The following is a 15,849-nucleotide window of genomic DNA, read 5'->3' on the forward strand; positions in this document are numbered from 1 at the left end:
AATAAATCTTCTAGCAAAATTCCATACTTGGTCAGGGGTTTGAATGTTGGCTTCAAAAATTGTTTGGTTCCTGCTGTACCAGAGGGACCAGGCAGTCACAAAAAAATTCTCAAGATCCTGGGAGGTGCCATCTGCCAAAATTGTCAATGCTATATCTGAAATGTCCAAATAATCTGATTTGAGGTTCACTGGACACTCCTTCCAATGTCCCAAACCTGTCTAGCTAAATCACAAAAGATTAGAGAGTATTATCGTTTCAACCCCCTGATCACAGATGGGGTATAAGACACTTGTATTAATTCCTCTCTTATACAATTTCGGTACAAGCTTTCCAGGAAAATATCCGAATCTTAGCTGGGATTTTTAGCTGCCACATTTTTCTGCACAATAGGGTCCTGGGATCCCCATTAGAGTTCTCTCCAGCCTCATCAGAAATCACTTTGAGAGCAACGTAATAGGCACTCTTCATAGCCTACTCACCCCTTCTATTGCCTATCCAAATAGGCACTCTTCAGGCAGATTGTAACTCAAAGAAATATTCAGAACTGTATTAGCCTCGAAGGGGAGAAACAGAGACCTGACTAAATCAGCTTTCTATCTTTTGCTCTCAGTATCTATACGCGTGCAAGACCTTAGATCCTGAACTGGTGCAAAGAGACGTAAAAATCTTTTTTGGAGGAAAAAAAGATGTCCAGTATAAGCCACTAATAAGAGAGGACCTGCTGAACTTTAAGGTTAAAGTTGAAATATGAAGTTTTCAAGAAAAAGCTCTACCATGTTTTGTCCATTATTTTTAAATCCAAAAATTTAAAACACTATCCAATACAATCTGCCATACATTCAAAAAACCAAAAAGCTTTTATGTATAAACGCTATATAACAAAAGCTCTACCGTTATATATATATCAGTCTTTCTTACAGTAATACTTGGACACTAATTGTGAACCTTTCATGTAGACATATGTATCAATTTGAATGAGTTTTAGGGAAACTTATAAAAATACATTTTTCATGACCATTTATCTCACTGGCATGCTTATATTTTTCGGCTCAAACAACTATTTCCCTGTATAAACAATAATGAGGACCTTATTATATGAAAGAATCTTACTATATTGCTATATTGTTCCTAACCAATTAGCCGCAACCCTTTATAAAGAACTCAACCCGGCTTCCTTTTTAAGAACTGCCATAAAAATTTCACTCCATGTATCAACCGGGCCTGGCATGCACCAATGAACACAATCCTTGGCACCGCCTTGCCATTTTTCGCCATAATGCTCTCCAGGGTGCCCATCAGGTCTCATCAGCATGGCCCTTGTAACATCTAAAACCCCAAATCTCTTCCCTTGGTTTTTCCCTGCTATTTTTCTTGCTCTTTCAATCTCTTCTATCTGAGCACTCCTCACTTTCCATTCAGAACTCTCTAAGTCTATCACATGAGTCTCATTGAAAGGTCCTGTTCTATTGCAGTAGCCTCCGGTACTCCAACCCCCATTCTCAAAGTGGGCTGGTGCAAATGTCCTTAACAAAATTACTAGGCCACTGCAATTCTTGCAGTCATTGATGTAGTTAAACGTAGCTCGAAACGACATTTGAACAGCAAACTCAACGTTGTGACCAGTAACGTTTGGTTCATTGCAATAAATACATTCTACTGCATTGTCACCTTCGTGTAGGTACAATACTCGGAAAAACCAATGCCCGGCTGAAACAATAGCATAGTCCAAACCTGGAAGGTGTTTAGCCCATCCATCATCAACCTTGTCTAATTGCAAGTCATAAATACCTGAAGCTGTACCATTGATCATTCTTTCCTCACCCTCTATGAGGAATTTGGTCCAAAGCACCTTAAGGGTGAAGTTACTATGAGGAAAATACCATGTCCGGAATCTATCTTCTGAATCCTTGTAAATGTCTTCTGGAATTTCCTCCTGCAATATTAGTAAAATTACAAGCTTCAATCCAATAGATGTCTTCACAGTTCACACACAGACTAATGAATAAAATTCCTCATTCAAAACGTTTTGTTTGGGTTTGACCGGTGATCATGAAAGATGGCATGGCCCATTGGCATTGAAAACACACGGAACAATTGCTTGACAAACTGCACTCACAAAGAAATTCATGGCTCTGGCCATCTGTAAAGGGAAAAAGCGAAAAAAGTTTCTCTACAAACTAATTTAAAGAGAAACCTTCAAACTCATTTTATATTTTTTTATTGGATATAAATTTTGTAAATCTAATTGTTGGATTCTTGTTTTTATTATATTTTTTTATGCTTGTAAAATTTTTAAGAAAATCAAAGATTTATAAATATGTCATTAGTGACATGTTTAAATTTCAAGTTTTCGTGGTAAAAAATTTATATAGAAAAAATAAGTTTTTTGATCAAATAATACATAAGATCCGAATTGAACTGAATTTGACATACATATTAAGAACATAAATAACATGTAATTTATTTGGAGAGAAATCCTATAAATTTGTCCTATATCTTTTAATTAAATGTAAATTTTGAAAATATAATTGTTGGATTACAATCTGATTGACTTTGCCGAATTATTGGTTCAAATCTTACCACAAAACAAAACAAAAAACACACTCAAATGAACGCAGGCAAACATTACTACTTTCCCGTGTGTGTTTGTTTCTCACCAAAAAATAAAATGAAAAAAATTATTTAAAAAAAAAAAAAAAAAACTGTACTACTTAAATTTCTATCAAAGAGAAGAATCTTACAAGGATTTGCAACTAATTTTCTATCAAAGAGAATCTACAAAGATTTGCACCTATACTTTAATACTTTTTAGGGGAAAAAATATAAATTAGATTTGCAAACTGACCTGTGACAATAGGCATAGAAGGGATTCGATATGGTTCCTGGCAACTGAGTCACCAATAAATGCCATTGTCTTTCCTTGCACAATTTGCAGAAATGACTTGGCATCAAACCGTGGCAGTTCACATTGGTCAGGTTTCCATCTCCAATTGAGAAAATCCTTGTCCATCCTCCCTTGCTTGAAACAATTCTTTGAATTAGGGATTGTTGCACAGCTTGAATTGGTATAGAAGTATGACCCTCTTGGTTCTCGAATCCAATGACCTTTAGACAAGTCACAATTCTCTTTTTCTACAAAACCAATAACATATTTTTAACCCCAAAAAAAAAAGACTCACCTAAAAAAAATAATAATAAAAAGAGAAAAATTCAAGATCATGTAAGTAAAAAAAAAAAAAAGTTATTCTGAAAGTTACTCTTATGGGGTTTGTCTTGATCAAGTTGTTTTTGGATAGAATCATGGCCTTGCGTGGGTGATGATGCTTCTTGTTGTTTAAGGACAGGATCAAGGCCTTTTTTGGTCATGAGAATTAAAGGGTTTGGAGAATAGAGGAGGAAGATGCTGAAAATGGTGGCTATGAACAAAGAAGATAACATGAAATGTACGGGTCTTCCCACGTTGATGCATCTCTCCACTTTGCCAAACTGATTTTTTTCCTTGAAAACAATACTAAAAGACTGCATGTTCATTCCTCTAGAAGTCAAAGAGGAAATATGTGAGAGACAGAGAGAGGGTTTTTTGTTTTTTTTTTTACAAGATAGAATTTTTATTCTAATCTAATTTAAGTATATATATACACGTGTGAAACTCCCTCCTAGAGTCTTGAACCCTGACTCTTGCCCCCCCCCCCCCCCCCAATGCTTGTGGAGTGACAACTGCACCAAGAGTTGTGGTGATAAAGAGAAGGGTTTTAAATTGAAAGAATTTCCTTCGAAATCCGAAATATTATCTGACTTTGCCTCATCCATCCTATATTTCCATTTCAGGGTTTACATTATCCAGCTTAAAACCCTGTTTGTCTTATCCAATATTATATTATCTGGCTGCTTGAATTAACCCCCACAAATGCTTGTGGAGTGACCATTGCATCAAGAGTGTGTGATGATAAAGAGAAGGGTTTTAAATTGAAAGAATTTCCTTCGAAATCCAAAATAATATCTGACTTTGCCTCATCCATCCTATATTTCCATTTCAGGGTTTACATTATCCAGCTTGAAACCCTGTTTGTCTTATCCAATATTATATTATTTGGCTACTTGAATTAAGAGAGCACGCTAACCTATGTCCTATGGTGACTAATGATAGAAGTTCCTTTTCTACATATAAAAAATTGGAACTTCTGTTAGAGCTGAAACGAGTTTTATCCACTGGCAGTGGTGCTTCTTGATTAAGTAATGCCAATAATGATGATGGATTCTGAATTGCCTATTGTTTGGCTCATTTGTTTCTACCTTTGTTGAGTACTAAGAATTTATTAAGAAGTTCATCTATGAAAAAGATTTTCTTCCTTGTGGCATATATTACAAACTTGGAGTGTCTTTTATTTGTTTCCCATTTTGTCTTGGCTTAGTAAAGAATGAAGAATGAGATAAACCAGGTCGTACTCTTTTTTTGGGGCTGAATAAGAGACTTTTTATTGAAGAAAGAAAGGGGTGGAACCTTCCCCATCTACCCCATATAGGCTTGCAAAAGAAATAATAAAAGAGAAGATGAAAATGGTTCCCTTAGTTTAGAAAATGTCAAATCCAGATAGGCGCAGTGGAAAGCTTTGATATTTTAGGTGGTATTTTATGTCATGGATATATATATATATATATATATATATATATATATATATAAGGTGTTTCTTTTCTTACATGAAAAGGGCAGCAAAAGTATGACACCACTTGAGAACATGGCATGGTTTTTTACCATTTGTGTTTAACACAATAAGTAAATGGGTCAATTTCGTGTTGACATACTTAATTTGCAGTAAAATTGAAATAGGGTCTTCATTATTCATGTCGAGATTAGTTTACCTATTTTTGCACAAACTCGTTTACCTCATATAAATAAATGTATATTTTAGCCAACATAAATTAATAGAATTGTTTCTCAAAAAAACAATAATAGAATTGAAAAAAAAAAATTAATGGTTATATTAGTAAATTTTTTACTGGAATTTTAAGGTGCCACATAGCATTTTCCCAAAACAAAGAAAAAACTTACAATTCATTTTATATTTAATGGTTACGTTTTTCTAAATTTTGATGGAACTTCGTTTTGATCAAAATAATTATTTTTAGATGATATGCTTTTAGTACTTGAATTAATGTTATTTTTAAATTAAATTTTTATGGAATTTATTTGTTTATAATTATTACAATTTATGTGCTTGCAAAATATACATATATGTTAATCTTTGGTCATAAAGTTTTTTAACAAATTGAAATGGGTGAGTTGTAAATAAGCCAAGCCATTTATAAATAGTTTGGGCTCGATTTGAGAAAAAGTTTGCTCATATTCATTTATTTAGCAAACAAGCTAAGTATAAATATTCAATTTTGGGCTCAAACATTCAACAAGCTAAGATCGAATAATATAATGTATTTGTGAATAAGCTTGTGAGTATGAGACTCAATTAAAATATATAATGTTAATTGTTTATGTGGGAGGACTTACGTCTCGGCCCCCAATCAGGTATTGTTCGCATTGAGATGGGCAAGGATCGACCTACGTCCCACTTGCACGAATTTGCTCAATCTCACATCGGGGAGAGATGCCTCCCACTCATGTCTTATAAGCCTTTGGCCTAAGAATGAGTGTACCACTACTACATATGCAAAGTAGCGCAAGTCTCAAAAACTGCTACCTCATGCTGTTGTAGTGCACTCCTACGATGGAGGAAGGTGGGGGTTTCCCCTTAAACCTCTCCCATTAGACTTGTAAATCCTTTGCTCTTTTTCCTTCTCTCTTCCAGTTCTCTCCCTCTACTTTACTTGACAGGGGCGGAGAATACCACTCTATCAATAACAAGAAAAAAGTAGCAATTCAATTTCAAATGGTTTGAGCTTGGAAGCAACCTGCTATCTATCGATAGGCGAGAACAGACTGCTATTGACGGCTTTGCCTATCTATTCTATTATGACTGGCTTGGAGACATCAGAGGGAGACCATTATCTCTATCCGGGTACGATCATAGCTTCATTCATTCGTTGAACCTTTGGGATAACCATATATTTGATTGTGTACACTTGTAAAAAAGTTACTAAGATATCAAATTAGTATTTGTAGTTTATTAATAATACAAATATATAGTTTATTTCATAGTAAAGCGTATATATACTTGTAGGGGCACAATTTAGTAACCAAGTTCTTGCTGTCACAAAAGCCTTGATCCAAAAAGCCCAACACAATGAATTCTTGTAGAGGATGGGCTAAAGAACTCAGTTTAAGCAAGTTTAAACAAGCTGTTGCATGGGTTGAGGGAATACACGAACAAGAACAAATGTTATTGTGTTGAAAAGTCACCCGGAATGATAGAGCTAAAAACTTGGTTAATAGATACAGATCAATGCAGTAAGACTTCTCTCTCGTCTTCTCTCTTTTTTTTTCGTCCTCTTTTCTTGGGGAACTTTTACATATTATATAGGTCCTTTCCAATCATCTGGGCTTTACACTTGTTAATCATCCAAACCCCCACTTGAGCATCTGTCCCATTAGACACCTCTCTCAGTTCTTTGTGAGTTGCGTTAGCCAAGGTAGCACTGTTCAGGGGTCTTCTCCTCATTAATGCGGCCAGGAGAGTAGTTGTAATGCATTTAATGTGATGGTGGCAGCCTTTGCTGAGATATTTCGGGTTTCCTTCCTTTTTATGTATTTGGAAGATGGACTATAATGGTTCGGATGCACCTTTGCTCCGGATTTTGCAGTATCCGAAGAGAAATTACTCCTCGGACATGTTCTCTTTGCCCCAGTGGGCCTGAATAAGGATTGCTTGGGCCACGCTGACTCCTCGGACAGGCTGCATCCTCGGACGGGCCTAGGGCCCAGCCAGCCTGTTATTTTGGGCCGGTCCCCACAATACTTTTAAGAATACAAGGTTAATCATTTTTATAAGTTCATAAACATAAATCACTATATATGTAACTCAAATTATATAATTGCAACTATAATTATTCATTACTAATTACCAGCTTGTATAATTCTTACATTTATAATTTAAATATGATTAATAATCATTCTTTTTTTTTTAACTCCTTAAAAAGTCTTGTAAGAATATTATTCGGTAGAAAATGTAAATTGTCCTTTTTTATTTTTATTTTTTTATGTTTATTAATTCTAGACTTTTTGGTTTTTGTACGCAATAATTCACTTGAGTGAATATTTATGATATGGTCCCATATTTGACTTTAAAATTAAGAAATAAAACTATTTTTAAAAATAAATAATTTAAGATACATAACGTAAAATTAGACTTTAATTGTAAAATCTAATTGGATTTTCTCTAAGTTTTGCCTATATATTTATACGCGCACGCGCGCACACACACACACACCTATATGTATGTATGTATAGATATTAGAATAAATTTGTGAAAGGATAAAAAAATTTACTTATGATATCTACTTTGTGTGTGTTTGAGATTAGATTATAATCCATCTTTTAGTCTCTTTCTTTCCCTACTATTGGCGAGTCCCATGCAAGTCCTCAATAAAAGAGTTTTTTATTAGTTGTTTTTATTGGTTGTTTTGATAGCTTATTTTATGCAGATCACACTATTATGTTTTTGGTTAAAAAGTTAATACAATTAACAAAATACGAGCCTTACACTATGGTTTTTCTCAAAATGGTAAATACTTTTTGCTTATTACATTTTTCATTCTTGTTATTACTATTTTTTAAAAACTTTTCAGCAGAAAACTAAATTAACTATTCCCAAATATATATTATACATAGGAAGTTAATAAGTTAATAAACTAGCTTGTAAACTAATTTGAGCTTGTTTGACAATGAAATTAACCAAATTTGAACATGTAATTTAGTTAATTTATTGAAAAGTCTTAAGTTTGGCTTTTATTCAAAATAAAATTATAATAAAAAACTTGAATTTTTAAAACTCAACTTGGTCCAACTTATTTACAACCTTAAAAATGGGTTGCGTATGTGTTAACTTAACAACACCTATTTGTTTAAGCAGTGCTATGTGGATCTTGTTAAGGTTGAGGTTTTCATGGCATTACAAAGTAGGTCAAGTTTAAATTGATCCATATATTCGAATTTCCTTATCTCGACGCACATGACACGACACAATTGCGATCTTAGTACCAAAATGAAAGGACGTTAGAAAAGACCAGTACCGTCAGTCCAAAGAGGATGCATGGGCTAACTTTGTCAGGTTTGTATATCGATTTTGAATGCCATTTCTGGAAACGACCCAACAACTTCAGTGGGCTTGGTTCTTTGTGTAAACTTGAAGGAACGTGACTTCTTAGTACACATATACAACCTTAAGAGCATTCTTATCAAACCTTTTATATGCTAAAAGATGCTTTTTTTTTTCTTTTTTTTTTTTTTTTTTTGTAGCATTTTTGACCCAAAAGCTTGCTCCATCAAGGGCTTTAAATGCTATCATTTTTGGTATTGATGAACAATGCAATCTCATATTTGAGACTGTACTGTTCACCGATGGTAAAATTTATATTATTTTTTTATTCAATTGGGGCCCACTTTCTTTTCTTCATCTTTCTCATTTCCGTTTCTTCCCTGTCTCACCATTTCTCTGCTCTCTCTATCTCTCCCTCTGCTCTGCCTCCAAACCCATGGTTGACAGTCAATGACCGTCCAAATCACAAACTCATGGCTGATTTGTGACTAACCCCAAATCAACCACCAACCATCACCGCAGTAGCCCAAGGTGAGCAAACCATGGCAGCCCACGGCGAGCAACAGCCCCATGGCCACTCATGTGATTTGAAGCCACCCACGGCAATCCGTGGTGATCTGAACCCACCTATGGCCACCCACGGCGATCTAAACCCCACCCACGGCGAGCCACAACCACCATCGGCCAACGGCAATCTAAATCCCATGACAATCTGATGCCTACAAGCCGATCTTGAGAGAGAGGAGAAGCTTTCATTGTGAGAGGAAGAGAGGAGAGAGCATGATGGGTTTGCTAGTGGGTTTGCTGGTGGCAGCGATAGTGGAGGTTTTTTTTTTTTTTTTTTTTTTTTTTTTTCATTTGTGGTTGGTTGTGGTGAGTGGATGTGGTGGTTGTGGGTGGATGTGGAGGTTTCTTTTTGTTGTGATTTTTTTTTTTTTCTGTTTTTGTTAGTGTTGGTTGGGGTATGGGTGGTGGGTTTTTGGTGGGTGGTTGGTAGTGTGGTGCTGGCGGTGCTATGAGAAAGAGAGAGACAAACAAGAGAGAGGAAAAATTAAAAAAAAATTATTGAAAAATAATAAAGAAACATTATTTAAATAAAATGGTAAAAAAAAAATATAAGTTTTAATATAGATTGTATTATAAAATAGTGTATTATATGTTATAAAATTGAATTTTAAGACGCTAAATTCTATATTTTTTGATATGTTTGATAATAATGCCTTAAAGAACGACCTACCTATAATTGTTTTTGCTTTGCATTGGGATCTGCAAAAGCTAAATTGCCCACATTAGCAGCCGTGTTGACTGTCGAGAGGTAAGGATTGTCACGTTGTGTCTAACATGGTAATGTTCATGTTAATCCTGTTGCTAACTATAGTTCTCACCTACTATGTGAACCTCTTATTTTAAGGCTTCCGTATAGAAAAATTCCATATTATAATGCTAGTAAAAAGTCAGTCTAGTAAATCACACTAATTTGCTTTGTGATTCTCCATGCAACTGTGCTGTAAACTAATTCATAATGAATATAACCTTGTACAGTTGTACTAAACGCGTGCAAGAGAATAGAAGAGCTGCTCAACTTTTAAGGTTAAAGTTGAAATTTGTAGTTTTCAAGAAAAAGCTCTATAATGTTTTGTCCACCATTTTTAAATCCAAAATTTTAAAACACTATCTAAGATAATCTGCCATACACTCAAAACACCAAAAAGCTTTTATATTTAAATTCTATATCACAAATGCTCTACTATTATATATATATATCGGTCTTTCTTACGGTAATACTTGGACACTAATTGTGAATCTTTCATGTAGACATGTGTATCAATCTGATTGAGTTTTTGGGAAACCTATAAAAATACAATTTTCATGATCATTTATCTCATTGGCATGCTCATATTTTCAGCTCAAACAACTATGCGCCTGTATAAACAATAATGAGGACCTTATTATATGAAAGAATGTATACTATACTGCTATGTTGTTCCTAACTAATTAGCCGCAACCCTTTATAAAGAACTCAACCCTGCTTCCTTTCTAAGAACTGCCATAAAAATTTCACTCCATGTATCAACCGGGCCGGGCATACACCAATGAACACAATCATTGTAACCACTTTTCCATTTGTTGCCCCAATGCTCTCCAGGGTGCCCATCAGGTCTCATCAGCATAGCCCTTGTAACATCTACAACCTCAAATCTCTTCCCTTGGTTTCCCCCAAATTTTCTTGCTCTTTTGATCTCTTTTACCTGAGCATTCCTCATTTGCCATTCAGAACTCGTTAAGTCTATCTCAGTCTCATTGAAAGGTCCTGTTCTGTTGCAGTACCCTCTGGTATTCCAAGCCCCATTCTCAAAGTGTGCTGGTGTAAATGTTCTTAACAAAGTCACTAGGCCACTGCAATTCTTGCAGCCATTGATATAATTAAAAGTAGCTCGAAACGACATTTGAAGAGCGAAGTCAACATTGCGATTAGTGACATTTGGTTCATTGCAATAAACACATCCTACTACATTGTCACCTTCATGTAGGTACATTACTCGGAAGAACCAATGCCCGGCTGAAACGATAGCATAGTCCACACCTGGAAGGTGTTTAGCCCATCCATCATCAACCTTGTCAAGTTGCAAGTCAAAAATACTGGACCCTGTACCATTGATCATTCTTTCCTCACCTGCTATGAGGAATTTGGTCCAAAGCACCTTAAGGGTGAAGTTACTACGACGAAAGTACCATGTCCGGAATCTGTCTTCTGAATCCTTGTAAATGTCTTCTGGAATTTCCTCCTGCAATATTAGTAAAATTACAAGCTTCAATAGCTGTCTTCACACACAGACTAATGAATTTGCATTAAAATTCCTCATTCAAAACGTTGTGTTTGGGTTTGACTGGTGACCACATAAAATTACATGGCCCATTGGCATTGAAAACACAAGGAACTATTGCGTGACAAACCGCACTTACAAAGAAATTCATGACTCTGACTATTTGTAAAGGGGCATATGCAATCATAATTATTAATTCTATGATACGCCTAGCAATGTAGTCATGGTATTAAAGCTAATTACTGCCATTAATTTCTATGGGGTTGACCATAAAGGTAAGCCTGTCCAAATTCCACCCCTACCCAAAGGTTTATTGTTTTTGTTTTTGATAAGACCCTACTCAAAGTTAGTGTCAAATATCAATTATCAATCTAATTGACTTTGCCTAATCGTTGGTTCAAATCCTACACAATACAAAACAAAACAAAAAAACCAAAAATGCAAAACACTTTTCCTAATCATTATTATGATATAATGTGATAGATCATAGATGTACTTGTACAACCCACATGTTCTTGCCTTGTTAATCGATTTGAAATTGCTGTTAATGCTCTACAGGAAACCAATTTTCAGTGCTACTATCTTGGTGTTAATCGATTTGGTTAAGATTTTCTACTAGAGAATAAACAATAATGCAATTTTCTCACTAAATATAACCTCAATTTTTAACAGCATTTCATTCAAATCCATTAGGTCAGATTTGATAGGAAATGCTAAAGATAGTAAGATACTACAAGTTTTACTGCATGAAACTTATAAACTGATGTGGTAATGAATATGATTGGTGGGTTTTAACTTTCAACCCCTTCATTACTGAATTTTTGAATTATCTAATAATTTGTGACAAATCAGTTTGTAAGCTTAATGTAATAAAATTTGTAGTATCTATAGCACTACTCAATTTTATAACCAAGGCTAGTAATAACAAGTCGTATTACTAATTGTGCTTATTTGTTAGAATCGGATAAAAACACAAATAAATAAGGCTCTTAAAAGCTATATATAAGCTAAACAAACACTTAATTAACTGGTTCTAATTCATATACTATTCTTAGTCATATACTACTATTCTAATTAAACATTGAAAATTCAAACTTTTAAATTATTTTTATTTTTTTATTTTTTTTGGAGAAGACAAAATTCAAACTAAATCTGTTGCCACCATGAGATTTGAAATTATCACAACTTTTCCTTGTGTAGGCGAAGTGCACAAGGTAAGGCCAAATCCCCCGTTATCATCAACTATTATTCTTTCCTTCAGCTTCAGTGCCGTAATTTACTGACTGAAAAATACTAGGCATATAAGGAAGGAATAAATAAAAGCACTATTCTTTCCTTGTAAGCATAGTATTTTAATTAGTAAAGTACAACACTAAAAAAGCAAAAACACTCTCTAATTAGCGCATGGAAACAATACTACTAAAAATTTCTGTATCTACAAAGATTTGCACCTAAAAAAAATAAAAAATAAAAATTCCAAACTGACCTGTGACAATAGGCATAGAAGGGATTCCATATGGTTCCTACCAACAGAGTCACCAATAAATGCCATTGTCTTTCCTTGCACAATTTGCAGGAATGTTTTGGCATTAAACGGTGGCAGGTCACATTGGTCTGGTTTCCATCTCCAATTGAGAAAATCCATGTCCATCCTCCCTTGCTTGAAACAATTCTTTGATTCCGGGATTGTTGCACAGCTGGAATTGGTATAGAAGAATGACCCTCTTGTTTCTCGAACCCAATGACCTTTAGACAAGTCACAGCTCTCTCTTTCTACAAAACCAATAACATATTTTTAACCCAAACACAACACCCCCCCAAGGAAAAAAAAGAAGGAAAAATTCATGATTATGTAAGGAAAAACAAAAAAGAAAAGGTTGTTTTGAAATTTACTCTGATGGGATTTGTGTCCTTGCATGGGTGATGAAGCTTGTTGTTCAAGGCCTTGTTTGGATATGAGATATAAAGGGTTTGGAGAATAGAGGAGGAAGATGCTGAAAATAGTGGCTATGAACAAAGTTGATAAGATGAAACGTACGGGTCTCCTCCCCATGTTGATGCATCTCTCCACTTTGCCAAACTGAATTTTCTCTCTGAAAACAGTACTAGAAGACTTCATGTTCATTCCTGTACAAGTCATGAGATAGGAAATGAGAGAAGAGAGAGACAGCAACAAAGGGTTTTAAAGTGAAGTAATTTCCCACGAAAACCAAAATAAAGTGAATCTCTTACTTCCTCCATTAAAGAAAAAAATTTTAGATTGTGCTGGCCTTGTCTTATAAGTCCTTTTCCTCTTCCTCTTTAATTTTATTTTATTTTTATAAAAAGTGGATTTGTTTTTATTTTTTAGGACAAAAAATAAGTGTGTGATATGGCCAGGTGCTTTTGTGTAAAGTAATATCAGCCGTGTGATATAGACACGTTGCACTTGTTGTGTTGACGGAGTGCATGTGAACCTTCTGGTCGTGTCTTTACTGATTACCCTGATTTATCGGCGTAATTCTTTCGGGTTTTGGAAAATATTTTCCACTTTGTGAATATTTTGGGTGGTCTTTACGTGCTTTCCACAAATCAAACTTTCCCACTTACCCATGACAATGGAGGGCCAACCTTGTCTCTCTACGTGGGAAGTCCAAAAGGGTTCTAAATTCTAGTCCTATATAGCTCTATCTCACATGCCACATCCTTGGTCAATGGCTAAGGGCTTCGAATATTCCTTTTAAAAGAGAGATCTTAGAATATTTGATTAGAATGTGAACATCAAATCATAACCATTTGATTTGATTAAGATCTTCTCGAATATTTTAAAAAAAAATTATATTATGAAATTCTATTCATTTAAGAATCCTGTAAATATGTGTTCTTAGGACATTTGCTAAATATTTATTTTAACTTTTAAGATAAAATAAATATTAAAAAATGTTTTAAATTTTTTTTAATAGCACTTTGCTAATTTTTTAATAGCACTTTTATGATAAATATAAAAAAACGGTTAAAAAGTTGGTTACTTTTTTCTTATCTCAAAAACTTTCTAAAAATAGTTCCTAACCAAACTAATGTGGGCATTTGTTAACATTTTCCTTTATTTAAATAGATAGATTAAATCTTAACCTATCAGTAATTGTGGGGCCCAATAATTTATGGCCCTGGCCCATTTATACATTTGGGCCCAAGGCCCGAGCCGAGGAAGGTTATAGACCAAACTCGGTAATACAAGTACAAAATAGCCTTGGGATACAGCCGAGGACGATTCAGTCCTCGGCATGTCCGAGATCTCACCAGAATTAAGGGCAAAAACGGTATAGGACCAGCTTGGAAGAAAACCTAAAATATCTAGGTCAATAGAGAAGGATACGCTAGAAAGTATAACGACCAAGGAAAGCTGCCCTTACCGCCATTCAATACTTTGCATCTGACAGAGCCATACTCTTCAGCTTTTACAACCACCCCCAACCACTCTGGGTATGGACTGATGGGACAAGTATCAGTCTGGGAAAAGTCGATCCTACACGTGGACGAAGGATAAGGAACACATGCGAGTATAAAAGGAAAAAGTAAGCAATCCAGAGAAGAGGCTGGGAAAAATGGCCAAAAATCAGAGCCTCCCAACCCGCCTCCAGGAGAAAGACTCCTAGAGCGAACACGATTTAATTATGTATGAACACCACGAAAAACCCACCGTTTGGTGACCAAGGCCTAGCCTTTCAAACCCACGCTCTATAAATGATATTGTTTGGGCCTGTTTACGTGCAAACCCAACATCATTACGGGTTGTTACGAATCGTGTCCTTACAATTGGCGCCGTCTATGGGGAAGGCTTGTGTATTGGCACAAGCGGTAGATCGAGAGAATCCCTTTATCATTTTCAATAACCGATTGTAGTGTTCTAGTGTAAAGTTCCACTAGGGGCTATGTTTCTTTACTAGGGGTTACGCTTTGTAGTGTCAGCCGCACAGATGGTCCTAGGGGCTTGGCCGAGGAGCTAATTCCCCCAAAACCAAGGTCTCATGCCATAGCCGAGGGGTCAATTCCCCCAACTACTTATCAAAATCGAATTTTGGACAGAACCAAGGTATTACATGGTCCTTGGACTCAAACTTATGGGGAAACTAACTACTTATCAAAATCAAGTTTTGGACAGAACCAAGGTATTGCATGGTCCTCGAACTCAAACCTATGGGGAAACCAACTACTTATCAAAATCAAGTTTTGGACAGAACCAAGGTATTGCATGGTCCTCGGACTCAAACCTATGGGGAAACCAACTACTTATCAAAATCAAGTTTTGGACAGAACCAAGGTATTGCATGGTCCTCGGACTCAAACCTATGGGGAAACCAACTACTTATCAAAATCAAGTTTTGGATAGAACCAAGGTATTGCATGGTTCTCAAACTCAAACCTATGGAAAGGTCAGCTACTTAATAAAAATTCTAAGTTGCTCAATCCTCGGATCAAATACCAGAAGAGATTAAAGCCATGAAAGTTATTAGGAAAATGGTGAAACACCTTATTACTCAGCAACCTGTAGGGGCTGTTGATTTTTGGGTTATATGTCCTCGGATGATTACCTCCTACACCGCACCGAGCACTCAGCTGACATCTCGGCTATTTTGGGGTAAGTATTGTTTTTTCAGGTTGGCATTATTGTGCCAAACAACTCTATTAAGTTCATAATAATATCTTTTCCTTAGCAAGGGTTTCGACCCTAAGTATCATTTGTTCAAGTTGGCATTATTGTGCCGAATAGTTCTCGTAAGTTCATGATAACGTCTTTTTTCTTGGTAAGGGATTTCGTCCCTAAGTATTGTGCTCT

At 35.4% G+C, this 15,849-nt stretch overlaps 2 protein-coding genes across 3 annotated transcripts; both read right to left on the reverse strand.

Annotated features, from left to right (window-relative positions):
• Window positions 1-1,057: 1,057 nt before the first annotated feature.
• Window positions 1,058-3,526, reverse strand: LOC115971357 (protein ALTERED XYLOGLUCAN 4-like). The gene is made up of 3 exons (XM_031091231.1): window positions 3,259-3,526; window positions 2,847-3,133; window positions 1,058-1,934 (listed from the first exon to the last, which is right to left on the reverse strand). The coding sequence occupies exons 1-3, from the start codon at window positions 3,524-3,526 to the stop codon at window positions 1,152-1,154; spliced, it is 1,338 nt and encodes a 445-aa protein (XP_030947091.1). The 3' UTR covers window positions 1,058-1,151.
• Window positions 3,527-10,013: 6,487 nt separating this feature from the next.
• LOC115976707 (protein ALTERED XYLOGLUCAN 4-like) lies at window positions 10,014-13,316 on the reverse strand. Of its 2 annotated transcripts, XM_031098165.1 has the most exons (4): window positions 13,266-13,316; window positions 12,927-13,160; window positions 12,520-12,806; window positions 10,014-10,994 (listed from the first exon to the last, which is right to left on the reverse strand). In XM_031098165.1, the coding sequence occupies exons 2-4, from the start codon at window positions 13,156-13,158 to the stop codon at window positions 10,218-10,220; spliced, it is 1,296 nt and encodes a 431-aa protein (XP_030954025.1). In that variant the 5' UTR covers window positions 13,159-13,160; window positions 13,266-13,316; the 3' UTR covers window positions 10,014-10,217. The 2 variants fall into 2 exon arrangements, with proteins under 2 accessions (XP_030954025.1, XP_030954024.1); XM_031098164.1 differs by having other exon boundaries at window positions 12,927-13,282.
• Between the last annotated feature and the right edge of the window lie 2,533 nt (window positions 13,317-15,849).

The sequence above is a fragment of the Quercus lobata genome, chromosome 2 (genome assembly GCF_001633185.2).
Source record: "Quercus lobata isolate SW786 chromosome 2, ValleyOak3.0 Primary Assembly, whole genome shotgun sequence".
Taxonomy (NCBI): domain Eukaryota; kingdom Viridiplantae; phylum Streptophyta; class Magnoliopsida; order Fagales; family Fagaceae; genus Quercus; species Quercus lobata.

Bases quoted from the DNA above. Each gene is read 5' to 3' on its own strand.
- LOC115971357 (XM_031091231.1), bottom strand. From the start codon at position 3,526: ATGCAGTCTTTTAGTATTGTTTTCAAGGAAAAAAATCAGTTTGGCAAA. The intron at 3,134-3,258 runs GTAACTTTCAGA...TTGGTTTTGTAG, and splicing joins TCAAGACAAACCCCATAAGA to AAAAAGAGAATTGTGACTTG. The intron at 1,935-2,846 runs GTCAGTTTGCAA...CTAATATTGCAG, and splicing joins TTCTATGCCTATTGTCACAG to GAGGAAATTCCAGAAGACAT.
- LOC115976707 (XM_031098164.1), bottom strand. From the start codon at position 13,173: ATGACTTGTACAGGAATGAACATGAAGTCTTCTAGTACTGTTTTCAGA. The intron at 12,807-12,926 runs GTAAATTTCAAA...TTGGTTTTGTAG, and splicing joins AGGACACAAATCCCATCAGA to AAAGAGAGAGCTGTGACTTG. The intron at 10,995-12,519 runs GTCAGTTTGGAA...CTAATATTGCAG, and splicing joins TTCTATGCCTATTGTCACAG to GAGGAAATTCCAGAAGACAT.